At 45.1% G+C, this 24,107-nt stretch overlaps 1 protein-coding gene across 1 annotated transcript in view; it reads right to left on the minus strand.

The window, feature by feature from the left end:
• RFC4 (replication factor C subunit 4) overlaps positions 1–24,107 on the minus strand; it is a 302,679-nt gene that overhangs the window by 7,773 nt on the left and 270,799 nt on the right. Inside the window, exon 9 of the mRNA XM_069618636.1 lies at positions 11,924–12,004. Within this exon, the coding sequence (XP_069474737.1) occupies positions 11,924–12,004 (81 nt within the window). The remainder of the gene's footprint in view (positions 1–11,923; positions 12,005–24,107) is intronic.

The raw sequence follows: 24,107 nt of genomic DNA on the forward strand, positions 1-24,107 counted from the left end.
GGAACTTGGGCCAGTGATGGGTTAAACCATATCAAAGACCTAGTCAGGTCACGTAGGCCATGAAGAAGGCTGGAAAACACTTCCATGGGCCAGACAGCCCAAGCCATGGTAACAAACCAATAAGGGACTACATCTCCCATAATCCCCTTTGCAAGCAGAAGTAAACCCAGATCTGACCAGCAAAATGCGCACAGAGATTTGTAATAAGATAATAGGGAGGACCGGGGTAACCCATGCACGTATTTTACAAACCTCAATGGGGGGTAGCCGTGGGGAACATGCACCCCTTCCCCATTCGATTGCAAGTGTGGTAGCAGAAACCCCAGGCCGCCCTGTATAGTTAATGGACACACAATAGACATAGCCCCACTTCTTTCCCACACTGGAAGAACAATGGGTGGGGAAGAGGGGAAGACAACTCATGTCTCCCACACAACTGCCAGCACAAGGGAGACAGAATTACTGCAGCCTACATTAAAAGCAAGGGAAAGGACACCAGCACTGCACCAAACCAAAAATATTTTTCGAAACTCCCAGCCCACAGGAATACTATTTAATACATATCATGAACTGTTTGACACAAGGGGACACCAAAACGAAAACTCCTCAGCCTGACACGGGAACAAACCAGCAGCTCCTTCCCAGCCAGCAACCAACACAGACACAAGTGGGAACCAACATGGCACCTTCCCTGTGTAAAGACTTCCTCCATAAATTCAGGTGTAGAAGGAATACTTTCTATGGAGCATGCCCAAAAAGGGGCCGGGGACGGAGGGGGGATTTGCCCCCTCTGGCAATTAGCGGGAAGCTAGTCAGTACAAGCACTATATAAGGGCCAGCTCACACGGCGAGTGAAAGTGAGCTGTTTGTTGTTAAAGGAGAAGAAGATTGCTTGAGCACAGAAAAAGGTTGTTGGGCTGGCTGTAAGACCTGCAGTGGAACAGAAGATTTTAAGACCCAGAGGAGAGGAAGACAGTAGTGTAAGTCACAGAGAGGAGGTGAAGATGGAGGCTCTGGCCAAGGGAAATCAGAGCAGGAAACAAGAGGCCCTGACAAGAGAAAGAAGGAAAAGAGGCCCTGAAGGGAGAGCAGGGCACTATATTCCTGGGAGAGTAGGCAGGGCACCATATCTCTAGGTGTGGACTAGTGAGCCGGGCACTATATCCCTGAAGAAAAAGCAGAGAAAGTTAGGAGAAGGAGGGGTGAAGAAAAGAAAGGTCCCCTGGGGCCCAACACAGAAAGGAAGAACCTAAGAAGCTCGATTTTCTGGCACTGATGGGGACCTAGTGGTGCTGGATAATCAAATTTGCTGACTAACAAACGTTGGTTATCCATGTTGCAGAGAGGTAGACAAGAGCAAAAAGGCAGAGCACTCTACCATCCTGAAACCTGATTAACTAGTGTTTTCTTAAATGGAAAGTGACTATTACTGGCAATAGAAGAGCCCTACTTTTCAGTTAGCAAGGTTCCATATAACAACGCGTTTACTGTATTCTTAAACGGGCTGAAGGTAATTGTATTTTCCAGAAGTCATCCCTCCACAGCCAGTGGCCAATCTGGGAGTTTTACAAATCCAACTGCTACTTTGTATTTTATTGTGTTAGAAACAGTTCACAGGAGACGTCCACCAGTGTCCTTATCCAAATATGGATTATTTTGTTACTTAAGTCGCATGCTTTCAAACACTTCCAAAATAGTAAGCATGCAGGAATTTTAACTACAAAAAATATGCAACGACTTCCAAATTGCAACTTTTAGTACTTTCTCTCCCAAATCGTCAACCGAAGCTCAAGCTGTATGATCCATTGCATAAAGTGGAGCAATCAGTGATCAGCAATTGGAAAAAGGTTGGTCCTGCATACAATCAAAGGTTGTATTCCTCGACACATAGACACCACCATTGGACAACAGTTGACACTGCAGATAGCCTAAAAACACACAGTCTGTCCCCGATAAGAAGAGCACCCTGACCCTATCAGGTGAAGCTCTCCCTAGGAGGCCGGTGGTGTGCCACCTATCTAATAGGGATAGTGAGAGGACTCTTCCTCATCAGCAGATATACACGTATACCTATTGTAGTTACTAAAAAGAGCAAGGATAGGTTGAGACAATAAACTTTACATCTTATCTCAGCTGTGTGTTATGCTCCTACTACCTGGAATTTCTGTACATGTTTAATCACCAACTGGGTAGTGGCCCTTCACACATCACACCTTGTTCTGGAATGTTTAATACATAAAAGACCCTCAGAGTAAGGGAAAACCTAGTGACAAGAAGCATGTCTAGTATATCAAGTTTCTGTAGCGTGTTCAAACTCTTGATATCTGAACATCGTCATGTTCATGAGAGAACTCATGAATTTATGGTCGATCATTTTCCATGACCACTGTAATTCGGGTCATTTTCTTCAGGACCTAAATTTCTTCTATGATGGACTTTCCTCCATCAATGGTTTGCAGGGACGGACCGGGCGGCACCTCCGTTCAATATTCCAGCCAAAATTGCTGTTTTGCTGACGTAAACTCACTCCCACACCCATCCTCGGTAAGAATGTAAACTGGTGTTTACTAGTTAAAGTCCTCTAGACTTCAAAATGTACATCAAGGGTGGGTGGGCAAGTTTGCCTGTCGGTTTTTAGGGACAATCCAACTGGCGAGTTGCCAAAACCTGTGTGCGCTCGCAATTAAAGAGACGAGTGGGCTGGCCTAGGCCAGCCCCTGGATGAATGTACCTGAATTGCTTGAAGATTGCTGCTTGTAAAGACCTTGTTTTGGCCCTATTGTCTCGACACTGGCTCCTTTGTCCTTTTATCCTGCTGGTGGAATCCCCTTCTGGGTTCTTCCATTGCGCCCCCATTGTTGGCTAAAACTGTCTGTTCCTTCGTGAGACTTTTCCTGGCCTCTGCAGTACTCTGGCTAAGGCCCATTAAGTTGGGGAAGTATTCTGGCCTGGAAGTCAGGTGGCTTACTGTTGCCCCATCTCTGCTCAACTGTGGGATGCCTTGGGTCAACTCTTGCTATTGCTCCCATTGTGGGACCATTTTGTGCCTCTTCTGCTCCCGAGCTGTCCTGTAATCTTGGTCTGGATCCTTCATGTTACGATCACCTTCATGCAGGTTACTGCATCTGCCTTGTGGTTTATTCTCTCTTGTGTCCTGTTTGTTGATCATTTGGGGCATCAGATCCTTGCTGGGTTGAGGGTTTGAGCGCTGGAGGTCCCAACTAACTAGTCCAACGTCAATTTGGTGTCCAAACTCACCTCTCCTCACCAAATCTACCACATGCAGAGCCATACCTGTTCTCAGGTCCTTGGGTGCAGATGTGTTCCATGGATTCTTTTTATCAGCAGTCCCCTGGGTCCTGGAGCAGTGGAGTTTTGCCCCCACCCAGCCCTCTATATACCACTTTTTCACTATATTATTCAAGCAAGGTCAGGACTTGTGCAATGGTTTGTAAAATCCTTTCACAAAGTGCAACAAGCAATTTTTAGAAACCATTAATAGAAATTACAGATAAAAACATTCAATATAAAAATTACATAACATTTCAATATCACATTTATCAAAGTTAGGTTTAAAACATCATTATGAACAAGAATATTGTTGCTAAAAACAAGTCGCACTTAAGAACCACTTAAAATATTTAACCACCACTCCTCTGGAGTCATTACTCTAAAATCCTTTAAAATTGATCAGAGTGATGGTGTCTTGTCTCACATAGGGCCACACAAGACACCACATGTTTCAAGGTGTCCAGAGTGTTATCACTTTTACAAAAAGTCAAAGGGAGCGATTCAGCTTTTGACATGCACCCATAACTTCATACGTAGGACATAGGTTTAACTTAAAGGTAAACATGTGTTTCTCCAGAAAGCATTTGGAAATTTTGATAAGCAATTCGGTATGGCATTGTGCGCTTTGTCGTCTTGTTCAAAATGGTAATATAGATTTTACATTTGGATTTAGTTTTGATCCAATCAACGGGCCAGAGCTTCAACTTGACCTTCTCAAGATGGGACAAGAGCAGTTCAGATGAAATTTCCATTGAGTTGATCAAGTTCAAACACTGGGATTCCCCAATTCGACAAAGTTATATCTGTCCATTTTAGAATGGTTGCTCTTAGCCGTGAATAAAACATGTCCTCATTAGATAATAAACCTTCCCAAATTGATATAACAGATAAAGACAGAAGACCTAACTCAAAACGAATAATTTGTATCGGAACACTGCTAGGAAGATGACAAACTTTCTCCCAGAATGGGGATGACTTTCATCTTAAACAAATTGATCATGGGAATTAAGGAGAATGTGCCAAATTTCCTGTTTAAAACGCGAGCTTGGTTGCAAATCCAATAACCTTTTGTTTTAAAATCACTGTTATTCTGCAAATGTATACCTTCAAAAATCTTAAAACCTAAATATGTAAAAGAATGTACCATCTCCAACATTCCAGAATGTAAAAAACATTTTAAAGAATTTTGCAGCTTTGTTCTTTTTGCCGATTTCATAATTAAAAACTTTTGATTTAGCAGAATGAATGGTTAATTCATCCATGTGAGCATAATTCTGAAGTGCACTTAGTTGGCGTTGTAATCCAATCGCGGTTTGGTCCAAGAAGACCAAATCATCCACATAGATGATCCAACTAATAGGAAAACCATCTAAACAAGGTGGAAATGAATTCGTTTTTTTATTAAACTCCTAAATCTGATATGAAGAGATTAAAAAGAATAGGAGTGAGCATGTAACCCTGCTACCATGTAATCCTGCTTCAAGCCCCTATAAGTAGAAAATTAATAGTTACTCACCATAGTGATTAACATACTCTTATTCCATAGTCCCCTTTCCTCCATACTGCATGGGCGTCCCTCGCTAGGGACGGGAGACAGAACTTTTTTCACCAGAAAAACCATCTTCCCTTTAAATTTAGAGGCGCCGGGGCATGCGCTCCCCTGACCCCGCCCACTGGTGCCAATCATCAGTCACCATTGACGCGTCGCCAATATTTAACATTGCCTAATGACACCAGTATTATTAGGGGGGGGTAGGATGGTGGGGCGTATGGAGGAAAGCGGACTATGGACTAAGAGTACATTAGTCACTATGGTGAGTAACTATTAATTACTCTTACGTCCCATCCCCTTTCCTCCGTACTGCATGGGCAATTACAACTGAATGTAGCCCCACGGTGCAGAGGAGACCCTCCTTAAGCAAATAGGTTCCTTAGAACCGCATGTCCGAAGGCTGCGCCCGACTTGGAGCCAGCGTCCAAATCGTAATGCTTAGAAAAAGCTGAAGGGGTAGCCCAGGTGGCCGCCCTGCTGATGACCTGCCATGGAACCTGCCGCTGGAATGCAAAGGCCGTGGCCTTGGCTCTGACAGCGTGGGTGTGTCAGTTAGCCGGCAGCGGCTTGTGCTGCCCCTCGTAGGGCTCCTTGATGACTGAAAACATCCACTGTGCAATAGAGGCCTTGGATGCTTGATACCCGGGCCTGGATCCCCCAAAGGTGACAGTGTCTGACTTGCCGAAGTCCTTGGTCCTGTCCAGACAGAATTTCAGACTGCGTCTGACATCCAGACAATGCAAGACTCTCTAAGCCTCGTCTTTGGGGTCAGCAAAAAACGTAGGTAAGACTATTTCCTCGTTTAGATGGAAAGCGGAGGGTACCTTAGGTAGGAACATGGGGTGTCCCCGCAGGACTACCTTTTCCCTGTGAAAAGTGGTATAGGCTTCTGAGGCCACCAGAGCCTGGATCTTACTGACTCTGCGAGCAGAGATGAGGCCCACTAACAAAGCTGTTTTAATGGTGACCAGCCTGATGTCCGCAGATGCCATTGGCTCGAAGGGTTTGTGCGCCAAGGCGCTTAATGCCACATTGAGATCCCACACAGCGTGTGGCTTTTTGATGGGTGTGTAGAGCCTGGACAGGCCCGACAAATGTCTCCTATTGGGTTGGAAGAGGAGAAGACCTCCTCTGAATTTCTGTAGGCCCGTATGGCTGCCAGATAGGTGCAGCATGTGTCCACCTGTACGCTTGAGTGCGCAAGGTGTGCGAAGAAGGAGAGCACATCATCTAGCATGCACATAAGAGGGTCGATCTCCTTAGAGTCCGCCCAATGACAGAACCTAGTCCATTTACTCTTGTATTGGCACCTGGCGCCCTGAATGATTTCCAGGTTAGCCTGCAATAGGTTCAAATGCTTGAGCGGGACTTGCTCAGGAACCACGCTGTGAGGGCTAACGTTTGTGGGGCGGGGTGGATGACCTTGTCCCCCTGCTGGGCCAGGGAATGGGCTGGTCCCATCGGAAGGCGAATGGGTGGTCTGTCCGTGAGGCTGAGCAGTTCGGAGAACCACAATTCCTTTATCTTGCGGATCCCCCTGTGGACCACGGGTGTGGGAGGGAAGGCATACGCTGTCAAGCCGTCCCATTGTATCTGAAATGCGTCGCCTAGGGAGCCGGGGCTCTGCCCCTGCCACGATGCAAACTGTTGGCACTTCCTGTTGTGCCAGGAGGCGAACAGATCCACTTGAGGATGCGCTCATCTGCTGAAGATCTCCAGCAGCACCTGGTCATACAATTACCATTCGTAATTGTGCGCTCCCAGTCTGCTGAGCCTGCCAGCTTCCAAGTTGGCCTCCCCTGGGAGGTGGACGGCCGTGAGGTAGATGTTCTGCAGGGCCCATTCCTACATGCTGACCGCTAGGCTGCACAGTGGCGGGGATCTGGTATCGCCCATGCTTGCTGACATAGTACATGCTGGTGGAGTTGTCGGTCTGGATAAGGACAGACTTGCCCCCAAAGAGCAGAAGGAAAGCTCTGAGAGCTAGCCAGATGGCCTTGAGCTCCAGCCAGTTGATCTGAGACTCCTGCTGGGTCCAGACTCCATGGACGCTGTGGCTGTCCAGAGTGGCTCCCCAGCCTTCCAGGGAGGAGTCCGTAGTGATGGTGATCTGTAGGGCCGACTGCCGGAAAGGCTTGCCCGTCCGCAGGTTGCAGTCCCTGGACCACCATGTGAGGTCCAAGTGGAGAGAAGGAGGGATGCTAACCAGCTCCACTTGGGAGCCCTTCTCCCGATTCCATGAGGCTGCGAAGTGCAGCTGTAATCTTCTCATCCTGAGTCTTGCGTGGGGCACGGCCAGTAGGACCGCTGCCATGATGCCTAATAAGTGTTGGTACCACCAGGCCGAGGTCACTTCTCTGGTAAGGAAGTGAGCAGTGGCTCTCTTGATTGCCGTGACCTTGTCCTCCGAGGGAAAGAATCTCTCAAATCTTGTATCCCAGATGAGGCCCACGAAGGTCAGGCTCTGCGTAGACTTCTTGAGGTTGATCGTAAACCCCAGGTCGTCGAGTGTGTCCATAAGTGCGGAGGAAGTGTGAATAACCGCCGCCGCTGGAGATCTCACCTTGCCGAGCCAGTCGTCCAGGTACGGGTAGACATGGTGGCCCTGGGCCCGGAGGAGGGCTGCCACTGCATTCATGAGTCTGGTAAATACCCTGGGGGATAAGTTGAGGCCAAAGGGTAGCACCTTGAGTTGGAAATGGAAGCCCATGATCCTGAAGTGCAGGAAGGAGCAATGTGGTTGCCAAATCGGGACATGTAGATAAGCGTCCTTCAGATCCAGGGAGCACATCCAATCTTCCTTGTCTAGTGTCTCTGCAATGAGTGCTGGCATAACCATCTTGAATTTGTGAAGAGGGAGGGAGCGGTTGAGGGTGGATAGGTGCAACAACTCTCAGGCCAGCCTGGTTCGCCTTTTGTATGGCGAAAATCCTGGAACAGAAGCCAATCCTCTCTGGGAGGCTGGGACTTCTTCCACTGCCTGGCTCTCGACGAGGGACCTAATTTCCGCCAACAGAGTTGCCGTTCCCATCTGTGGGAGTGGAGGGCAGGAGTGAGGAGAGGGAGGGAGGGATCAGTAGGCGGTACCCTGAGGAAACTACAGAGAGGATCCAGGGGTCAGAAAAGTTCTGGTGCCAAAACTGCATGTGAAAGGCAAGCCTGCCCCCCACCGGAGACACGTGGACCCGAAGGGACGCATCATGCTTTCTTTCCCTCCGAGGCTGCTGCAGAGGGGGACTGGAAAAAGCCCTTGCCCCCCTTTTGTTGTTTGCGCCAGTGCAGACTCGGAGAGCAGTCAGGCTGTCTCGACCTCCGTTCCTGGAAGCCGGGAACCTGCCGAACGCCTGCCCCTTGTTGGAGTGTTGATGCGACTGGGTGTATGCCTTTTGCATGGCCTTCGTTAGGATAAAGACTTTGCAGTTTGCAAGATGTTCTTTTTATCTAATTCCTCATTGGTGGTAGAGTGAAAGAGGTCATTACCCTCGAATGGAAGGTCCAATATGCGTTCTTGAACATCAGGGTTAAAATTAGCAGCCCGAAGCCAGGCAGTCCCCATGTCCGTGGCGATGCATATGGCCGGCCAGAGGTGGACTCCATGATGTCCTGCGCTTCCAGCTTGGCTTCTCCTAGCCCTGCCTTTAAGCATGCTTGGCTCTGCACCGGAAGTTCTGGAAGGAAGTCCGCTATTTCCCCATCAGAGCCTTTGGTTAACAGCTGCCAGCATGGCATCCGCGTTGGATTGATGCAGGTGCAGCGAGGTGTGGAGTACAGCTTCTTCCTGTACGCCTCCAAGAAATTCATCTCCTTGCCTAGCAGCGCAGAGGTCGAGGTGGCTGAGGACTACTGTGGCTTAGAGTACAGTGACGCTGCAGCGATCACCAAAGACTGTGGTTGAGGGTGTGCCAACAGCAATAGTGGATCCCCTATAATTGGCGTTGAGGTGCCCATCGACAGGTTGGGCTGAGTGTGGCTTGAGCCACCCCTTTTTGGCTAAGGCAACAACATCTGTCTGCATTGGGATACCCGTTCTGGTAGGGGGTCATAGGATGAGTACTTCTGCCAAAACCCCCTGCTCGAGCTGCTTGACTTCTGGTTGAGTAAGGCCCAAATATTCCACCAAACCTTAAGCCTTCGTGGAAGGCCTTTGCTGACGATGGCGTGTCAGGGTCCACCTCATTTGTGTCCATAAAAACAGAGATAATAATTGAAGTTTGCCAGGTCTCAGGAATTCCCTGTTTGGATACAACATCTCTAAAGATCCTTCGAAGTATTTCTGCCCAAAGTAGAGGATCTCCCTTTTAAAGTTATGTTTCATAGGTCAACCAGGCCATTGCGCTTTTCATAATGGCAGTATATATTAATTTTCAGCTTACATTTCATTTTAGAAGATTATTCTTTTTTGAGTTTCACGTTCCATCTAATGCATACATTTTGTTGATAATGCGTCAACCAAACTGATTCTGCAATTGGGTTTCTTAGTGCACTTAGCTGAACATTTCCTTCATTTAACAACTGCCAAAAATGTCTCATGTTTTTAGAGCGGATAGAATTTAATATTCTTTCTGTGTCGTTTTGCAATACAATTGCGTTATGGCTTTTAAACCACATTTTATATTTCATTTTTAGCGTCTTAAATTGTCAATACAGCCCACTATTTTTTGGAGTAATATCCCTGATTTACAGTAAAATTCTCTTTTGAGAACAAATCTTGTAATCAAAGACGTGTCGATGATTTGTGAAGGATCTTATTGGTCCTCTCAGCTTTTTCATAAAAATAATGGAAAATGTTCTCATGTCAGTGCATAAAAAATATTGGATTAGGTTGCGTGACACATAGAAGTTCTTAAAAGGTAGTTAAATCTGTTCACTGATTTGATATTCCACGACAACCTATTTCTGCTGTTATTTACATATAAATCAGAGAAGTACAAGTTCCTACAGGGACTGAACACTTCCACTATCCATTCCAATCTCAATATAGCATGATTACTTTCCGAATTTGGTATAATATACATTGTTGAGAAAATGTGAAAGATGAGATCAGAAACAAAAATATAGTCAATTAGTGAACTTGATTCAATTCTGCCTACGTATCATGTGCAGGTATATACATATATATATATATGCAGCCCCAACACCCTCATTAATTGGAGCAAAGCCTGGCCCCTTTTTCTATGAGAGACGAACAACTACCTTCAGTTAAAGGAGACATACTTAAAACAATCAACCTTAAAATCCCCACATCACGTCAAAATTGGATCGAGCATACCAATTTGACAAGAGCGATTCAATAGTGTCTAAACATTCTTGTTGACCTACATACACTTGATTCCAGTAAATGTTCAATAACAGAACAGGGCCCAATTTAGGGGCACTTGTAACATTCCAAATAAGCTCACGCGCCTGAACATACGGATTCTGCGTTGTCCAACTTTGGACTGACAGGCCTAGTTTATTGCTAATACCCACTAATAGGCCAGCTGATGGTCTACATCTGGCTCCAATTATTGCTGGATTGAAAAATAAAGTAAAACCGTCCAGTAAATGGGGGAGACTGTAACCAGGTTGCCAGGAAAACAAAAATATACTCTTTAAAATCAAATTGCCGATTACGTTTTACAAACAAATTAGCATGATCCTGAGTATTCCATGATCCTAAAACCAGATTCTTAAAAACGCAATTATTGACGCAAGGCTTTTGCTAGCCAATGCTAGTCACCCCCATGGTTAGCAACATTCAAATTAGCATTATAAATACAAGCATTGCGCTCTTCCATATTAGAATTCGAGCAGGTAATTGCAAGCAGTGGAAAACGATGATGCATTCTTCCCGCTTTTAAATGGTTACTGTCACATTTAGGTAATCGATCTAAAACATCTCTTCTGCTTACTTCTGTCATGTCGTATCCATACAGAAGAAGCTGGAGTACGGCAGCTAGTAATACTTCGATCACTATTTCAGACTTAATGTGAAAAAAACACATTCTAATTCAGCATCATTAATACATTCTACCTGATCTGTCTTTTGTAAAAATAGCACGTAGGCTTTCGAAGGAATGAAATAATGACAAAACATTCAATCTTTTCAATACAATATCCTCCCCTGAAGGCAAAATTAGTTCAGTTTTAGGCACCGATCTTGCCTTATATTCACAGGATTCTGATGGATACGATCATCTGGAATAGTAATACTAGAGTACTGAGTTGCAGCAATCTTTTTCCGCCTTTGTTCTAGTGTCAGAAATAAATTGCCAAATTAATTTGTGGCTATGGAAGAAGCACCCACATTGCCATTCTTCACGTGATTCAACATTTAAAGTGGAGGGTCTTCCCGAATGTTGGGGCATTTGAACAAGCAACGGTTTAGAACCTCCATCGGCCACCACTATATCTTGATTTATAGGACTATCATCGATTGAATATGTGGAAATACCAGGAAGCTCTCCAGAATCTTCCTCCTCCACGTCGTCATCCACACATAGAATGGAGGAATTATAGGAAGTAGAAGGCAGAGGAGCAGACTTGTTTTTTGCCTTTGATTTCCATGGGCCATCTTCCAGTTTCATTGCTTGCGTACATTTATCTGCACCCTGACAGATTAGTAAATGACGTAAATAATTTCTAGAACCGCGATTATGAACAGAATTTATATTTTTTATTTTTTTTTAATTTTCCAATGTGTTCTTCCCCTTTTTACTGCCTGGTTTCTTTTTTCCAAGTTGACAAAAGAAAATAGTTTAGTGGTTTAGTGCCAGAATTCCAGTGATCTAAAACTCTTATTAGCTCTGTAGGAGGATCTTGGGGAGCTGTCGGCTCAACCAATATTACACTCAGATTGTTTCGATTTACCACGTCTCCTGTGATATTGATGAAGGGTCATCCTTGAGACTGATTTGCGAGATTTGAGGCGGATGTTAAAAACAGGGGAGGCAAAAAAAGGCTCAGAAGATTCCTTTGTGTTTGAGAGTTAGCAAAGTTAAAATAATCTGCCCTTGGATATGAGGTACTGTGGTCTAATGGAATTTTGTTATACATTTCAAAAATACAATTAGCAATGCAACAACAAGTAGAGTACGTTACCTTCACTACTATTTCCAATTTCTCAAAGGAACCACTGTGGCAGGCTGATAGTACTCCATCAATTGTTTTTTTAGGGACAACCTAAAAAGATAAATGCAAATGATTAACACTATGCAGTCAAACAGATCGCAACATTTATAGGCAAAGCAATAGTTAGTGAGGGACTGCTCAAATGAGGACCCTTTATTAAATTGCTGACTGGGAAGCAAACCGAGTGGATCGGAAGGACAAGCAAGAGATGGATCCTAAAATGATACACAGTTTTTAAACTAGTATTCAATGACCGTGACAACCACATTTTTCCAAGACTTCTCGAAGCAAGAAACTAGAAGAGGCCTGGTTTCAGGAACTTTGGGCCAATACCATTTACAGAAATATGGATCAATGACGACATTGTGGAACACCACACTTTAGCTAAAAACCTAGTAGCATCCTTAAAACATTTGATACAAAGGATTGCTAGACTGTCACTGCATACACTAGCATATACGCAAGATGTGTTCTCACCAGGCTTGATAAAAAAAATATATATACCTTGTACCTCTGAGTGGGAACCTTTTTCCACACACAGAGAACCTTTTACTCTTTCTATGGGTGTCATTTTTAAGACTCTCCATAGTGTCTTTTAAAAGTTATCCACTTTGACAAATGTTTGGCATTAAGTGCCTATTGTTGCTGGGTTGCTATAGGGCCTCCCCTTTTAACTTTCTCTGGCTAACCTTGTGAGAACTACAGTTCCCAAGGGTAGAAAGGATCTTTGGATCCCATTTACATTTTGTTAAGCGAGACCAACACCCCCACCTTATGTGGAGTGCTGGGGAGATACAGAGTATCCCCTTTCTCATTTTAAATGTAACATTTGTGTCACAAAGAAAAACTTAACTTTAATGGCTAGTGGCAGTGAACATTTTTATTAATTCGGTGCACCTTTACCGCAGGCTGTTTGCAGAGCCACGGTAAAGGCACCCATGGGTGCTCATTTTACCAAAATCTCCTGTGTTCTTTTTTCGCCATTTTAGCGTTTCATGTCCTTTCTTGTTCCTTCCCCTGACCTCCAGGGTGAGAAATTCCTTTGTGTGATTTTTATCTTCAGCGGGAATCTTGTGGATTCCCTGCCCAGGCTCGAGTGTCTGTGAAGGCAGGAAGCGAGGGAGGAGTCCAAAACTCTCCAGTTTTTTGTCTTCCCAGCCTGTCTGTGAGTATCCAGTTCAAACAGTACAGCTAGCTGTCCTAAAAGGATTGCCACCCCACAAGCGTGAAGGTTGCAAGGCTGTATCGATTGGCTGGGTTCCTGCATAAAAGTCTGATCCTCGAAGCTGAGGAGGTAGTCGACAACAGGAACCAAAACCGAAGAGGATGATTAAGAATTTGCGGCTGAAAGCGACCGCAGAGACTTCTGTGTGACCAGAGCCTGCTGTACCCTTCCTTCCAATCGACCCGGGGACTCTGAAAAAGATGGCCCTGTCCCAGAGCCTGATGAGACCCATTAGACTCATGAAGACCTGCATTTTGAGCCATCCCATGTTGTGCAGGGACCTTGCAGGGCTGCAATACCCTGAGACCTCGAACCATTGTGTGGTGCACAGTCTTCCGAATCTTGCTGAAACCTTTTGGCCATCCTGCTGGACTTCCAGAGATGTGAATAGAGTCCGAAAAGTCCAGAGTGCTGGACCTTGCAAACAACGAGAATCTGACCAGCGATATTCTGTGCTCTGAAAAGGCGCAAAATCCACAGAGCTGCGTCCAGCCACAAAGAAACCCTTGCCTGAAGCCTTCGGTTTCAATCCCTGCTGAAAAAGCCCATCCAGGGTCCTGTCTTCTTGTCCTCCTGACAAGGAATGCAGTGCCTGGGTTTTTGGCTACAGATCCTGAAGACCACCTGCTGCAAAATCTTCTTCTGTGCTGAGGTACTGTGCTGGCTTGGGTATTTACTTAACCTTAAGTCTCTTGTGATTCCTGTGTAGTTTTGTGGTGCGATTGGGTGGTCCTCGTCCAGTTCACCCACGCACCCTTCTAGGGTGTCTTCTCTGAAGTCCCTGGACCCTCAACTAACTCTGAACTAAAATACTTACTTGTTTGAACAGTCTCCCTCTGGAACTCTGAACTTTGCCTGCAACTGAGCCCTACCTCACCCTGCCTACAGCTGGCTCCTAGACCACTAGGGTCCCTCTTATGACTCAGAGAACTCATGTACTGGAATTGGGAAGGGCTGGATAATTTATGGGGTCGGCCTTGAAAAGTAAAACAAGTGTTGAAAAGTTTCCTTACTTGTGAATGAGTTAGTTGGTAATTTTAAACCCTCAGAGTGAATAGTTACAAAAAGTTATTACTTACCTTAGATATGTTCCGCTATTCTGAAGAGTATATATATATGATGTACTTACCTTGAATAAGCTGTGTGCCTTAAATATGTATTCTTAAAGTCTGATTTTCCTGGGTTCACCGCTTCCCAAAGGTAATGCTGTTGGTTTCACTTTATTATTCTTGTAAAGATAATTGTACGAGTGTCGCCATTGGGTCTTGCTTTCCCTGACCTGCTACTAGCCTTTCCAGAATAACTCTGCCTAGGTCATACTTACCTTTTAGGTTGCTGGCAGCTCCTTACAAAAGTATATAGGTTTTTACCTACCTTGAGTATAACTTATCGAAAATAAGTTAGAGTTATTGCTTCCCTTAGTCTGTGAACTGAAAAGCAATTGTAATTGACTATTACACCCCAAGGTCCAACCCCCCAAAAATAACTGTTACCCTGAATCAGAGTTATAGGCTTTTTCTCTCCCTAGAATAAGTGTTCCACTATTCTTAAAATTATATTGCCCAGTTGACTTACTATGTGATTTCTTGCTGAGCGTCACAGTACAACTATTCTACTACCCTTGTATTACTGTAAGTAATACAAAAGTATCTATTAGTTTTGACTGCCCTAGAACTACTGTTAGGTGTTCCAAATAAGATTATATGCTTTGGTCTGTGCACCTTATTTTTGCAATACACAGTTTCAGTGTTCCTTTGGACCATTTGTATTCAATTTCTTTGTACTGATTCTACAGCCCTTTCTCCCTCCTAAAATAACCCTGGCTACAAAACCATATACTCAGGTGGTACAGTCTTATACTAAGAGTGGAGTCTTGTACTGCCTCAGTTGAATGGTTTTACTAAGCCTTTAGTTGGACTTCAGAAAAACTGTCCTAACAGGGACTCCTCCCTGGAATCCCTGTTGATGCAGCTGAACTTTGGGAAGGTATGGACAGACCTTTACGTGGCGGACACCAGGGGGGACGCCAGACAGGAAGGCCATAGTAGAAGCCACAGCTCTGGTCGAGTGTGCTCTTGGTCTTCCTGGCAGGGGCCTGTTGGCCAGTTGATGGCAATGTGAGATGCACCCAGATAGCCATCTGGCAATTGAAGTCTTTGCCAAAGCTTTGCTCTTGCCCACAGGTCTGAACGCCATAAAAAGCTGCAATGACTTGTGGTACTCCTTAGTGCGAGTCACATAAAACTTGAGGGCACATGCGACATCGAGAGAGTGCAAGGAGTAAAGGGAGAGTCAAAGAACACCCGCAGCAGCTCGGTTCATTTAGGTGAAAGGCAGAAGGAACCTTTGGCATGAACAAAGGGTTAGTTCGGAGAACAACCTTGGACTGGTGAAAAGACAGGCATGGTGGCTTGCAGGATAATGCTTGCAATTCCCCTACTCACCTGTCTGAAGTGATGGCAACTCGAAATGCTGTCTTCCAGTAGAGGAATTTTAGCAGAGCACGATGCAGAGGCTCAAATGGAGGGCCCAATCACTTGGAGAGGAGTACATTTAGTTCACAGGCTGGATCTCGTACTAGGGGGTTGGGGGGGGGGGGGGGGCGCTCGGAGCATTACCTTGAGGAACTTTCACGAGTGGTTGTGACCACAGAGAAGGTTGGTCTTTGGTGCGTGGGTATTGGGAAATGGCTGCTAAATGCACTTTGATAGATGAGTGCGCCAGAAAAACGAAGTATTGCAAGACTTGAGCGGCTCGTATCTGGAGCGGGTGTAGCTGCTGGGATACACACCAAGTTGAAAATGGTTGCATTTGTGCTTAGAATATGATGGCGTAGTGGATGCTATAGACCTGGCAAGAATGTGTTTGCATTCTGGAAGCAATGGTATAGGCCCAAATTCTAGGGCTGCAGGAGCCAAACAGTCAAGTTGAGGGACACTGGATTGTGGTGCGGCATTCACCCCACCGTCTCTGGAGGGTTCCATGTGATAATGAAATGTTGCATGGCAAGAAAGTCAGCAAAACATTTTTTGCAGGGAAACTATCACATTAAACATGTGGGGTCAACCCTGCAACTGCCAAAACCTTTTTTTTTAAAACAATTAAGAGCGGGGGACACATTATGTATGGCGGCCATTTATATGGGGATAATATTACCGGATACCCTCTGGAGAGCAGGTTGGGAAGAGGAGGACGTTTGATGTAAGGGGCCACCGACAGGTGGAGCAGGTAAGAGTACTAAATTTGGTGTGGATATGCTGGGGCCAGCAGAATAATTTTGCAGCAGCTACGTTGCATTTAGAACTCAAAGGATTAGCGAAACTGTTGGAAAAGCATAGAGGAATAGTCCCTCCCATGGGTCAGACCGCTAAAACGCAAGCCCAAATTGAAAATAGATTCTATTGGCCAAGTATTTATGCTGATATCAAGAAATTCACAAGGTCCCCAATATAGTGGCCCATTCTATTGAGATGTTTTAGTCTTCCAATGTGTCTGGCAACAGTTATCCACCCACATGCTAGAGGAAGCTCTCTCTCTCCAAGTAGTTGGGGCAATTCTTTTTAAATATGTTCACTTGTTAATTCCTCTTAACTACAAGGGCCATTAAGCAATGTCGATTACTTTCTAAAAGTAATTTAAAAACTATGGTAAAGCTACATTTGGCTGTTACCCACTGTTGACAGATAGGTGTGTTTGTTTCCGTTTGATGTGACTTAAGTCTTGGATTAGAAAATTAATCTAGCCCAGGATACTACAGGGGGGACAGTTTCACTTTTTCAAGACAGCACACCCCATATTCCTTGGCAGCAGCGTAATTTCGCTTTGTACCTTTGCATGCTATTGAGCACTTGGATCAATGTGTTTATCAAATATATAATATCTTTGAATCCATTCACAAATGTAACCACATTTGTAGACAGCAATATAATACATCGTGCTTGTAGTAGGGCAATTCAAACCATCAATCCACAAAAAGCTATTTCTTCCATGTTGTAGAGCCAGTTTAAAACCACAGTCTATGAATTGGGCATTGTTTCAAAGGGCATACACTGCTTCAGATTCGATTGGGTCCACATTATTTAGGGCAATAACTATTTTTTATTTTTGGATTTGTAAAGCCCAAGAGCATCGAGGCGCTATTGCAAGAAGGTGTCTTAGTCACAGGGTACGAAGGTTTACACATTCCTGTACTAATATTTGGCATTGTCTTTGTTCTAAATTAAATGTCCTACTAACATATTACTTCGAACACGGGCCTGACTGGAATATAAAGTGTTTATTGTGCTATTCTTTAATGGGACAGTCCAAGATAGTTTTTAAACTTGTATGATTCTTTTATTATTTTATCAGAATGTCTTATGTCCTCAACTGAAGCTGTAGTTACTTTTATTATTGTAGATTTTGTATGCGTTTGTAAATGCTATCACACATAAGCAGCAAGATATCGTTTCCCTAAGGGCATTCCAATAATACGCTTATGGCTGATCTACTGTGGGATTCAACCAAATGAAAGACAGACATACAAATATAAATATTAGTAGATAAAAGAAGACATTGTTATCTTTTATCCAGTCATTTCAGCACGGAGATTATAAGTTTTAAACTCACTAAAAAAATAGTACCACAAAAAGCTGCACAAATGCTCTTTCCACAGAAAAGCTGACCAGTAAGTAGAACATGGATAATAGGACATGACTGGCTCTGTAGTACGTATGTCTGAATTGTCAGTGTTCCTCCATCACTCTGGAATCATTTGCAAGCATTTGAGATGGTATTGGCCATTCACATCCATTTTACAGGAGGGGACTGGTGAAGGTGATGCCCCCTCGGTGCCTTCTGGTGCCTCACAAGTAAAGGCGGCTTGCCTGGCGCGATTGCCGTGTCTACTAACTTACTCTTTGTTGCAGCTCTATAATGTGTGTTTAACAGGTCTTTTGTTAAGTTTACTGTATTCTCACACCACATCAGGCTACCTATCCCATTACACCCATCCTCTCGATCAATCAACCCTCTTATCTGAGGTGCTACAGAAAAATAACATAGCATACGTTAGTGCAATGTAAATATTTTTAAATTTGTAACTTTTTTTAGTCTTTCCCAAGACCGGTAATGGCAGAATATCTGTTTTACAGACCCTTATCCTAGAAAATCAAGGTTGAGTACCAGCAACTTGCACTATTATTGTCGCTTGTACTATTATTGTCACTTTTCAAGAAAATGTGTCATGGTGTGTTCATAACCAAACCTGTTTTTCAGAGAAAAAGCAACTAATCTACAATGTAATTAAAAATATTATTGTTCATAGAGACTTAGGAAAAAGAAAAACTGAAAAAAAGGACAGCAAGTCAAATAACATTTACTTGGGCAGTTGGGTCTTTGCAGCATCAGCAACGATACTCATGATACCCTTCCCACCTCTCTCATTCCTAAAATCTACCCCAATCTCATCCCCTACCTTTCTTTAACAACTGCCTCTCCTCGGCCACTTTTCCCTCTGCATTCAAACACGCCACTATTATTCCCATTCTAAAGAAACCCTCTGCTAACCCTCTTCTCACTTCTAACTTTCACCCAATCTCGCTTCTCCCCTTCCCATCTAAGCTCCTTTAACACCTAGCCTATTCTCAACTCTCAGCTTTCGTAACAACTCGCTCTCTCCTTCCTCCCTCTCAATCTGGATTCCGCCCTAAACATTCCACAGAGACTGTCCTTACTTCCGTGCTCAAATCCCTCCTTACTGCTCGCTACACTAAGCAATCTTCTATCCTCATCCTCCTTGACCTGTCCGCTGCTTTTGATACCGTCGATCACCCCTTACTCCTCAGTAATCTTTCCTCTTGGCTTCAAAGGCTCTGTCCTCACCTGGCTTTCTTCTTACCTCTCCAATCGTTCCTACACTGTCGCCTGGGGTGGCTGCACCTTATCCAGCATCCCCTTTTACTATGGTGTCCCCCAATGCTCGGTACTAGGCCCTTTTCTATTCTCTCTTTATACCTCCCTTCTCGCTCCAGTCATCTCTTCCTTCAGCATTTCCCACCACTTCTAGGCTGATGACACCCAACTCTTTCCTCTCCTTCTCTTTCTCTCCTGACCTTCATCACTCCCCATCTTCCTGCCTTACGGCTATAAAAAACTAGATGTCATCCCATTTTCTCTCCCTCAACAGACAAAACAGACGTCCTCTTCTTTCCTTCTAACACTCTTTCCCCTATCCCCCCTCCCTCTATCCACTTCCCCCTTCCTATCTCCCCATCTCCACCTCTGCTCGCAATCATGCAATCCACTTTGACTCCTCCCTTTCCTTTTCCCACCACATTCCTCTCACCTCTCGTTCCTGTCGTCATCTTCTCTACAACATCCGCAAGATCAGGTCTTCCCTCACCTTCCACGCTTCTAAACTCTTAATCTCTTCCCTCATCTTCTTCCATCTCTTCTACTATTCCTCTCTCCTCTTTGGACTACCTGCCTCTCATCTGACCCCCTCAAGTCCATCTACCACTCCTCTATACGTACTCTCTGCCTCCTCAGCCCTCGCAACTCTATTTCCTCCTCACTTTCTCAACTCGGCTGGCTTCCCTTCCCAACTTAAATTTCAATTTCTCCGTTTGGTCTTCAAATCTCTCCATGACCTTGCTCACCCCCCCCATCTCTCTTCTCTCCTCTCCTTCTACACTCCCTCTCGCTCTTTCCGCTCCGTTGACCTCTTTCTACTTACTGTACCCCCATCTACTTGCGCTGCTTCTCGCTTCCGCTCCTTTCAGCTCCTGGCTGTTAGGAATCCGCCGGCCTTGCCTACGTAGTGTAGCCGAGGAATTACTCAAGACAATAGAACTCCTGTGTGTAGCCAAGGACAAACACACCGGGAGAGATATTGACCAGAAGATGGATACCACTGGATCTCTCAGAGACAGAAGTTTTCACGATGAATCCAAAAGATGATAACACCAGGATAGTACCAACGAAATCTGCAAACCGATATCCGAATTACCACCACAATCGTTTTCAGAATACAAATCAATTCAATACCCACAAGGAAATTGACACTAACCTGAACATGAGGCTGACGATCTATGGATCTTAATGGGACGTAACCTCCGTAGAATCAACAACCTCCTACAATACAATATTAGTTGAAGCAAAGTCCATGCCCAACACAATAAACGTAATAATGCTGGCAAATAGCCTACTAAGGATGGGGGTTTATACTCACCAATTGTCCAGGAGATTGGATACGGCACCTCTCGTCCACAGGAGTAGAAAAAACAATCCCAGGAAATGGCTCTAATTGTGACCAGTCTCTAGTTCCCTTAGGGTCAAAGAACCCGACGGCACAAGGACGCCTAATGGAGGTTGTTACTCCTTTAGTGGACCAGATGCCAGGACGTACTTCAGTCTTCCTTGCAGGGGCGTGATCCTGGGAGTCCCATATTTAAGTTCATGGAGTGTAAGGAGTGCCATGAGTGTGGGGAGGAACAAGGTAATTGATGGATTACTCCTCCGGATGTTCCATGCAAACGTGTCACAGGTCAGCAGTATCCAAGATATGAGGAAAGGTACTAAGGAAATAGGGTAATCATGACAAGAAACCAAACTCAGATTGCAGCAGTATACGGGCAGGAAAATACCAAGACAAAAACACAAGCGATGGAATCCAGGGACAGGCAGCAGGTCGGAATTCCAGGCAGGCAGTATACTAGACAAAACATAAACCAAAACATTCCAGGGGCAGGTGGGAGGTCGTAAATCCAGACGGGCAAAACACAAGACCAATGTAGACCAAGGCAATCCAGGGACAGGCATTAAGTCGTAAATCCAGTCGGGCAAGACGAGGCAGGCAAGGGTTAAGTAGGTCAAAGATCCGTGAAACGTAAACTATCCGTAATCATAAGTATGCCAGTAAACCTTCCGAAACAAGACGGAGCGAAGAAACTCAATTAGGAGCAGCGCGGAAAGTTCTGTGACTCCTTACATACTATCACGTGACAAGAAACAACGCCGTGTACGCACGGCACGCTGCTGACGCCGGCCCAATTGCCATGGTAACCTGTAATGCTCTAGGAACTGTGTCCTGTCTGTAAGGAAAACACGTTAGGCCAGTGATCCTGAACCAGTTAGAGAGGGAATTTTGCTGTTAACCGCATGTATGGTCCTGGAAGCTTTTCTGACAGAACCAGGAACGTGAGCCGAGGAGACCAAAGGAAACTGTTTCCTAACAGTTCCCTTCCCCAAAGAAAACCCCCCGATGCCTAGAGGCCCAAAACATGGCAAGTAATTTGGGAGCATGAATATTGTCAACTGGTTCCCACGTTCGATCCTCGGGTCCATAGCCCAACCAATCAACAAAGTACTGCCGTTGTCCCCTACGAACCCTGGTATCGAAGATCTGACGAACTTCGAATTCCTCAGACCCTTGCACAACAGGACAGGGCCTCTCAGGTAGACGTGTAGAAGGCGGACACGGCTTCAACAACGAAACATGGAAGACTCGGTGAATCTTCCAGCGGTCTGGGAGTTGTTAACATACTACCACAGGATTCAAGACTGCCGAGACGGTATATGGTCCCACAAAGCGAGGCAACAAAGCCTTATGTCCCGGGATTCTCAGATGTTTGGATGACAACCATACCTGTGATTCCCACCTGATACATCGGTGACGGTGACCTATGACGATCCGCAGCAGATTTCGCCGCAATCTGTGCATCACGCAAGTGCAACTTAATACCATCACGTACCTTGACATGTTCGCAAATACAAGAGTGAGCAGCGGGAACATCAGAGGTGGAAGCTCGGGATAAAGGAAGGGACCGCGGATGAAAACCGTACAAGGCATAAAACGGGGAGGACTTGGTAGAGGAGTGTAGAGTTGTTGTACGCAAACTCCGCCATCCCAGAGACAGAGAGCCATGTGTGATGATGTTGCAAAAGAAGACATCGTAGATATTGTTACATAGTCGAATTCAGTCGCTCGGTTTGCCCATCTGTCTGAGGATGGTAAGCCAACGAATAGCGGTCATCAATACCCAAAGCTGTAGTGAGTGCCTTCCAAAATCGAGATGTAAATTGCGATCCTCTATCAGATATTATGATCGTAGGTAAACCAAAGAAGCGAAAAACATTCTGCAAAAACATCGGCTAAAACCGGTGCTGAAGGCAACCCACTGCATGGCACAAAACGGGCCATTTTACTGAAGTAGTCCACAACTATCCACAGGGTATAATAACCTCGCACTGGAGGTAAGTCTAGAACAAAATCCATGGATAACATGGTCCATGGTGTATCAGGAATGGGAAGCGGATGCAAAAGACCCATAGGTCTTGTATGTAAACCCTTAGCCTGAGCACAGACCACACAGGACGAGATGTACGAGCGTACAGTCTTGGTCATTGAAGACCACCAACACCACCTTGTGAGTAGTTCAAGGGTTTTCCTTGATCCCGGATGTGCTGCCACCTTGGAGTCATGACACCAATTAAGTGCATGATTACGTGTCTGTTCATCAGGCAAGTAGATTCTTCCCTGTACATACGGTAAACCGTGGATCAAATCCATGTTATACTCTTATCTCGGATGGATCAGAACGGACCCACTGAAGTAACTGAGTTCTCAATGAAGGTTGCAACACACGCCCACAAGCCACTTGTGTCGGAAGGACTGCCACATCTTCATGTACGTACACTGTGTCTGGAACAGAAAGACAAGAAAGTGCATCAGCATTAGAGTGTTGCGGACCTGGACGGTACGTGATAGTGAAGTTGTATGGCGAGAAAAACTCATGCCAGCGAGCGTGTCTGGCCGTCTGGCATTTCACAGATCGTAGTGCAACAAGATTCCTATGGTCAGGGATCACTTGCACCGGTGTAGGGGTGCCCAAGAGGTGATGGCGCCAAACCAGAAAAGCTTCTTGAACGGCCAGGAGTTCTTTTTCTGCAACAGAATAATTCCTCTCATAGGGGGTGAGTTTCCGGGAATGAAAAGCCACTGGATGTTGATTACCTGTATCCTGGCACATCTGAGACAGTACTGCTTCGGACGTTGCAGTAGGCGCATCAGCCTCCACCACAAAGGGTAATGTAGGATCAGATTGTTTCAAGACCGGAGCAGTCGTAAAAGCCTTCTTCAGAAGGTCAAAGGCCTTTTGAGCTACGGGATTCCATATAAAAGGTGTCTTGCTGCTGGTCAGGGTGGTGAGTGGGGCCACTATGGTTGAAAATTAGCAAATAAATCGTCTATACAAGTTCAAAAATCCCAAAAAGGACTGTAGAGCCTTCAGATTGTGAGGCATTGGCCAATTTAAGACTGCCTCCACCTTGGAGTTGCTCATACAAATACCTCAATTGGTGATGATGTAACCAAGAAATTCCACAGACGTGAAATGGAAGACACATTTTTCGAGTTTTGCGTATAGGCGGTGTTCCCTTAATCGCTGTAAAACAGAAGTGATATGCTGGATGTGGATTTCCAAGTTGGGTGAATATATCAGAATGCCATCTAAATAGATCACCACATATACATCCAACATGTCTTTGAACACGTCATTAATACAGTGTTGGAAGGTTGCAGGGGCATTGCAAAGCCCAAAGGGCATAATGCAATACTCAAAAAGACCATAGCGCGTCTTAAAAGCTGTTTTCCACTTATCACTGTTGCATATCCTAACAAGATTATAGGCCCCCCGCAAGTCCAATTTAGCAAATACTTCAGATGACCCCAGTCTATCCAAAAGAACAGAAATCAAAAGGTATAGGGTATTGGTTCCTGATCGTAATGGCATTCAATTCCCCATAATGTAACGCTCACCTGGTTCCCACGGGGGCGCTGGTCTAGTCTGGATTGCTGTGGCCTCTTCTAGCGTGATGCGCAGGACCCGGAACACCGATTGGACAGGACCTCCAAATCGTGCTTGCCTGGCCCGTAGGAATATCCTTCTG

This window comes from Ambystoma mexicanum, chromosome 10, assembly GCF_040938575.1.
Source record: "Ambystoma mexicanum isolate Mex_15411 chromosome 10, UKY_AmexF1_1, whole genome shotgun sequence".
Classification (NCBI taxonomy): Eukaryota; Metazoa; Chordata; class Amphibia; order Caudata; family Ambystomatidae; genus Ambystoma; species Ambystoma mexicanum.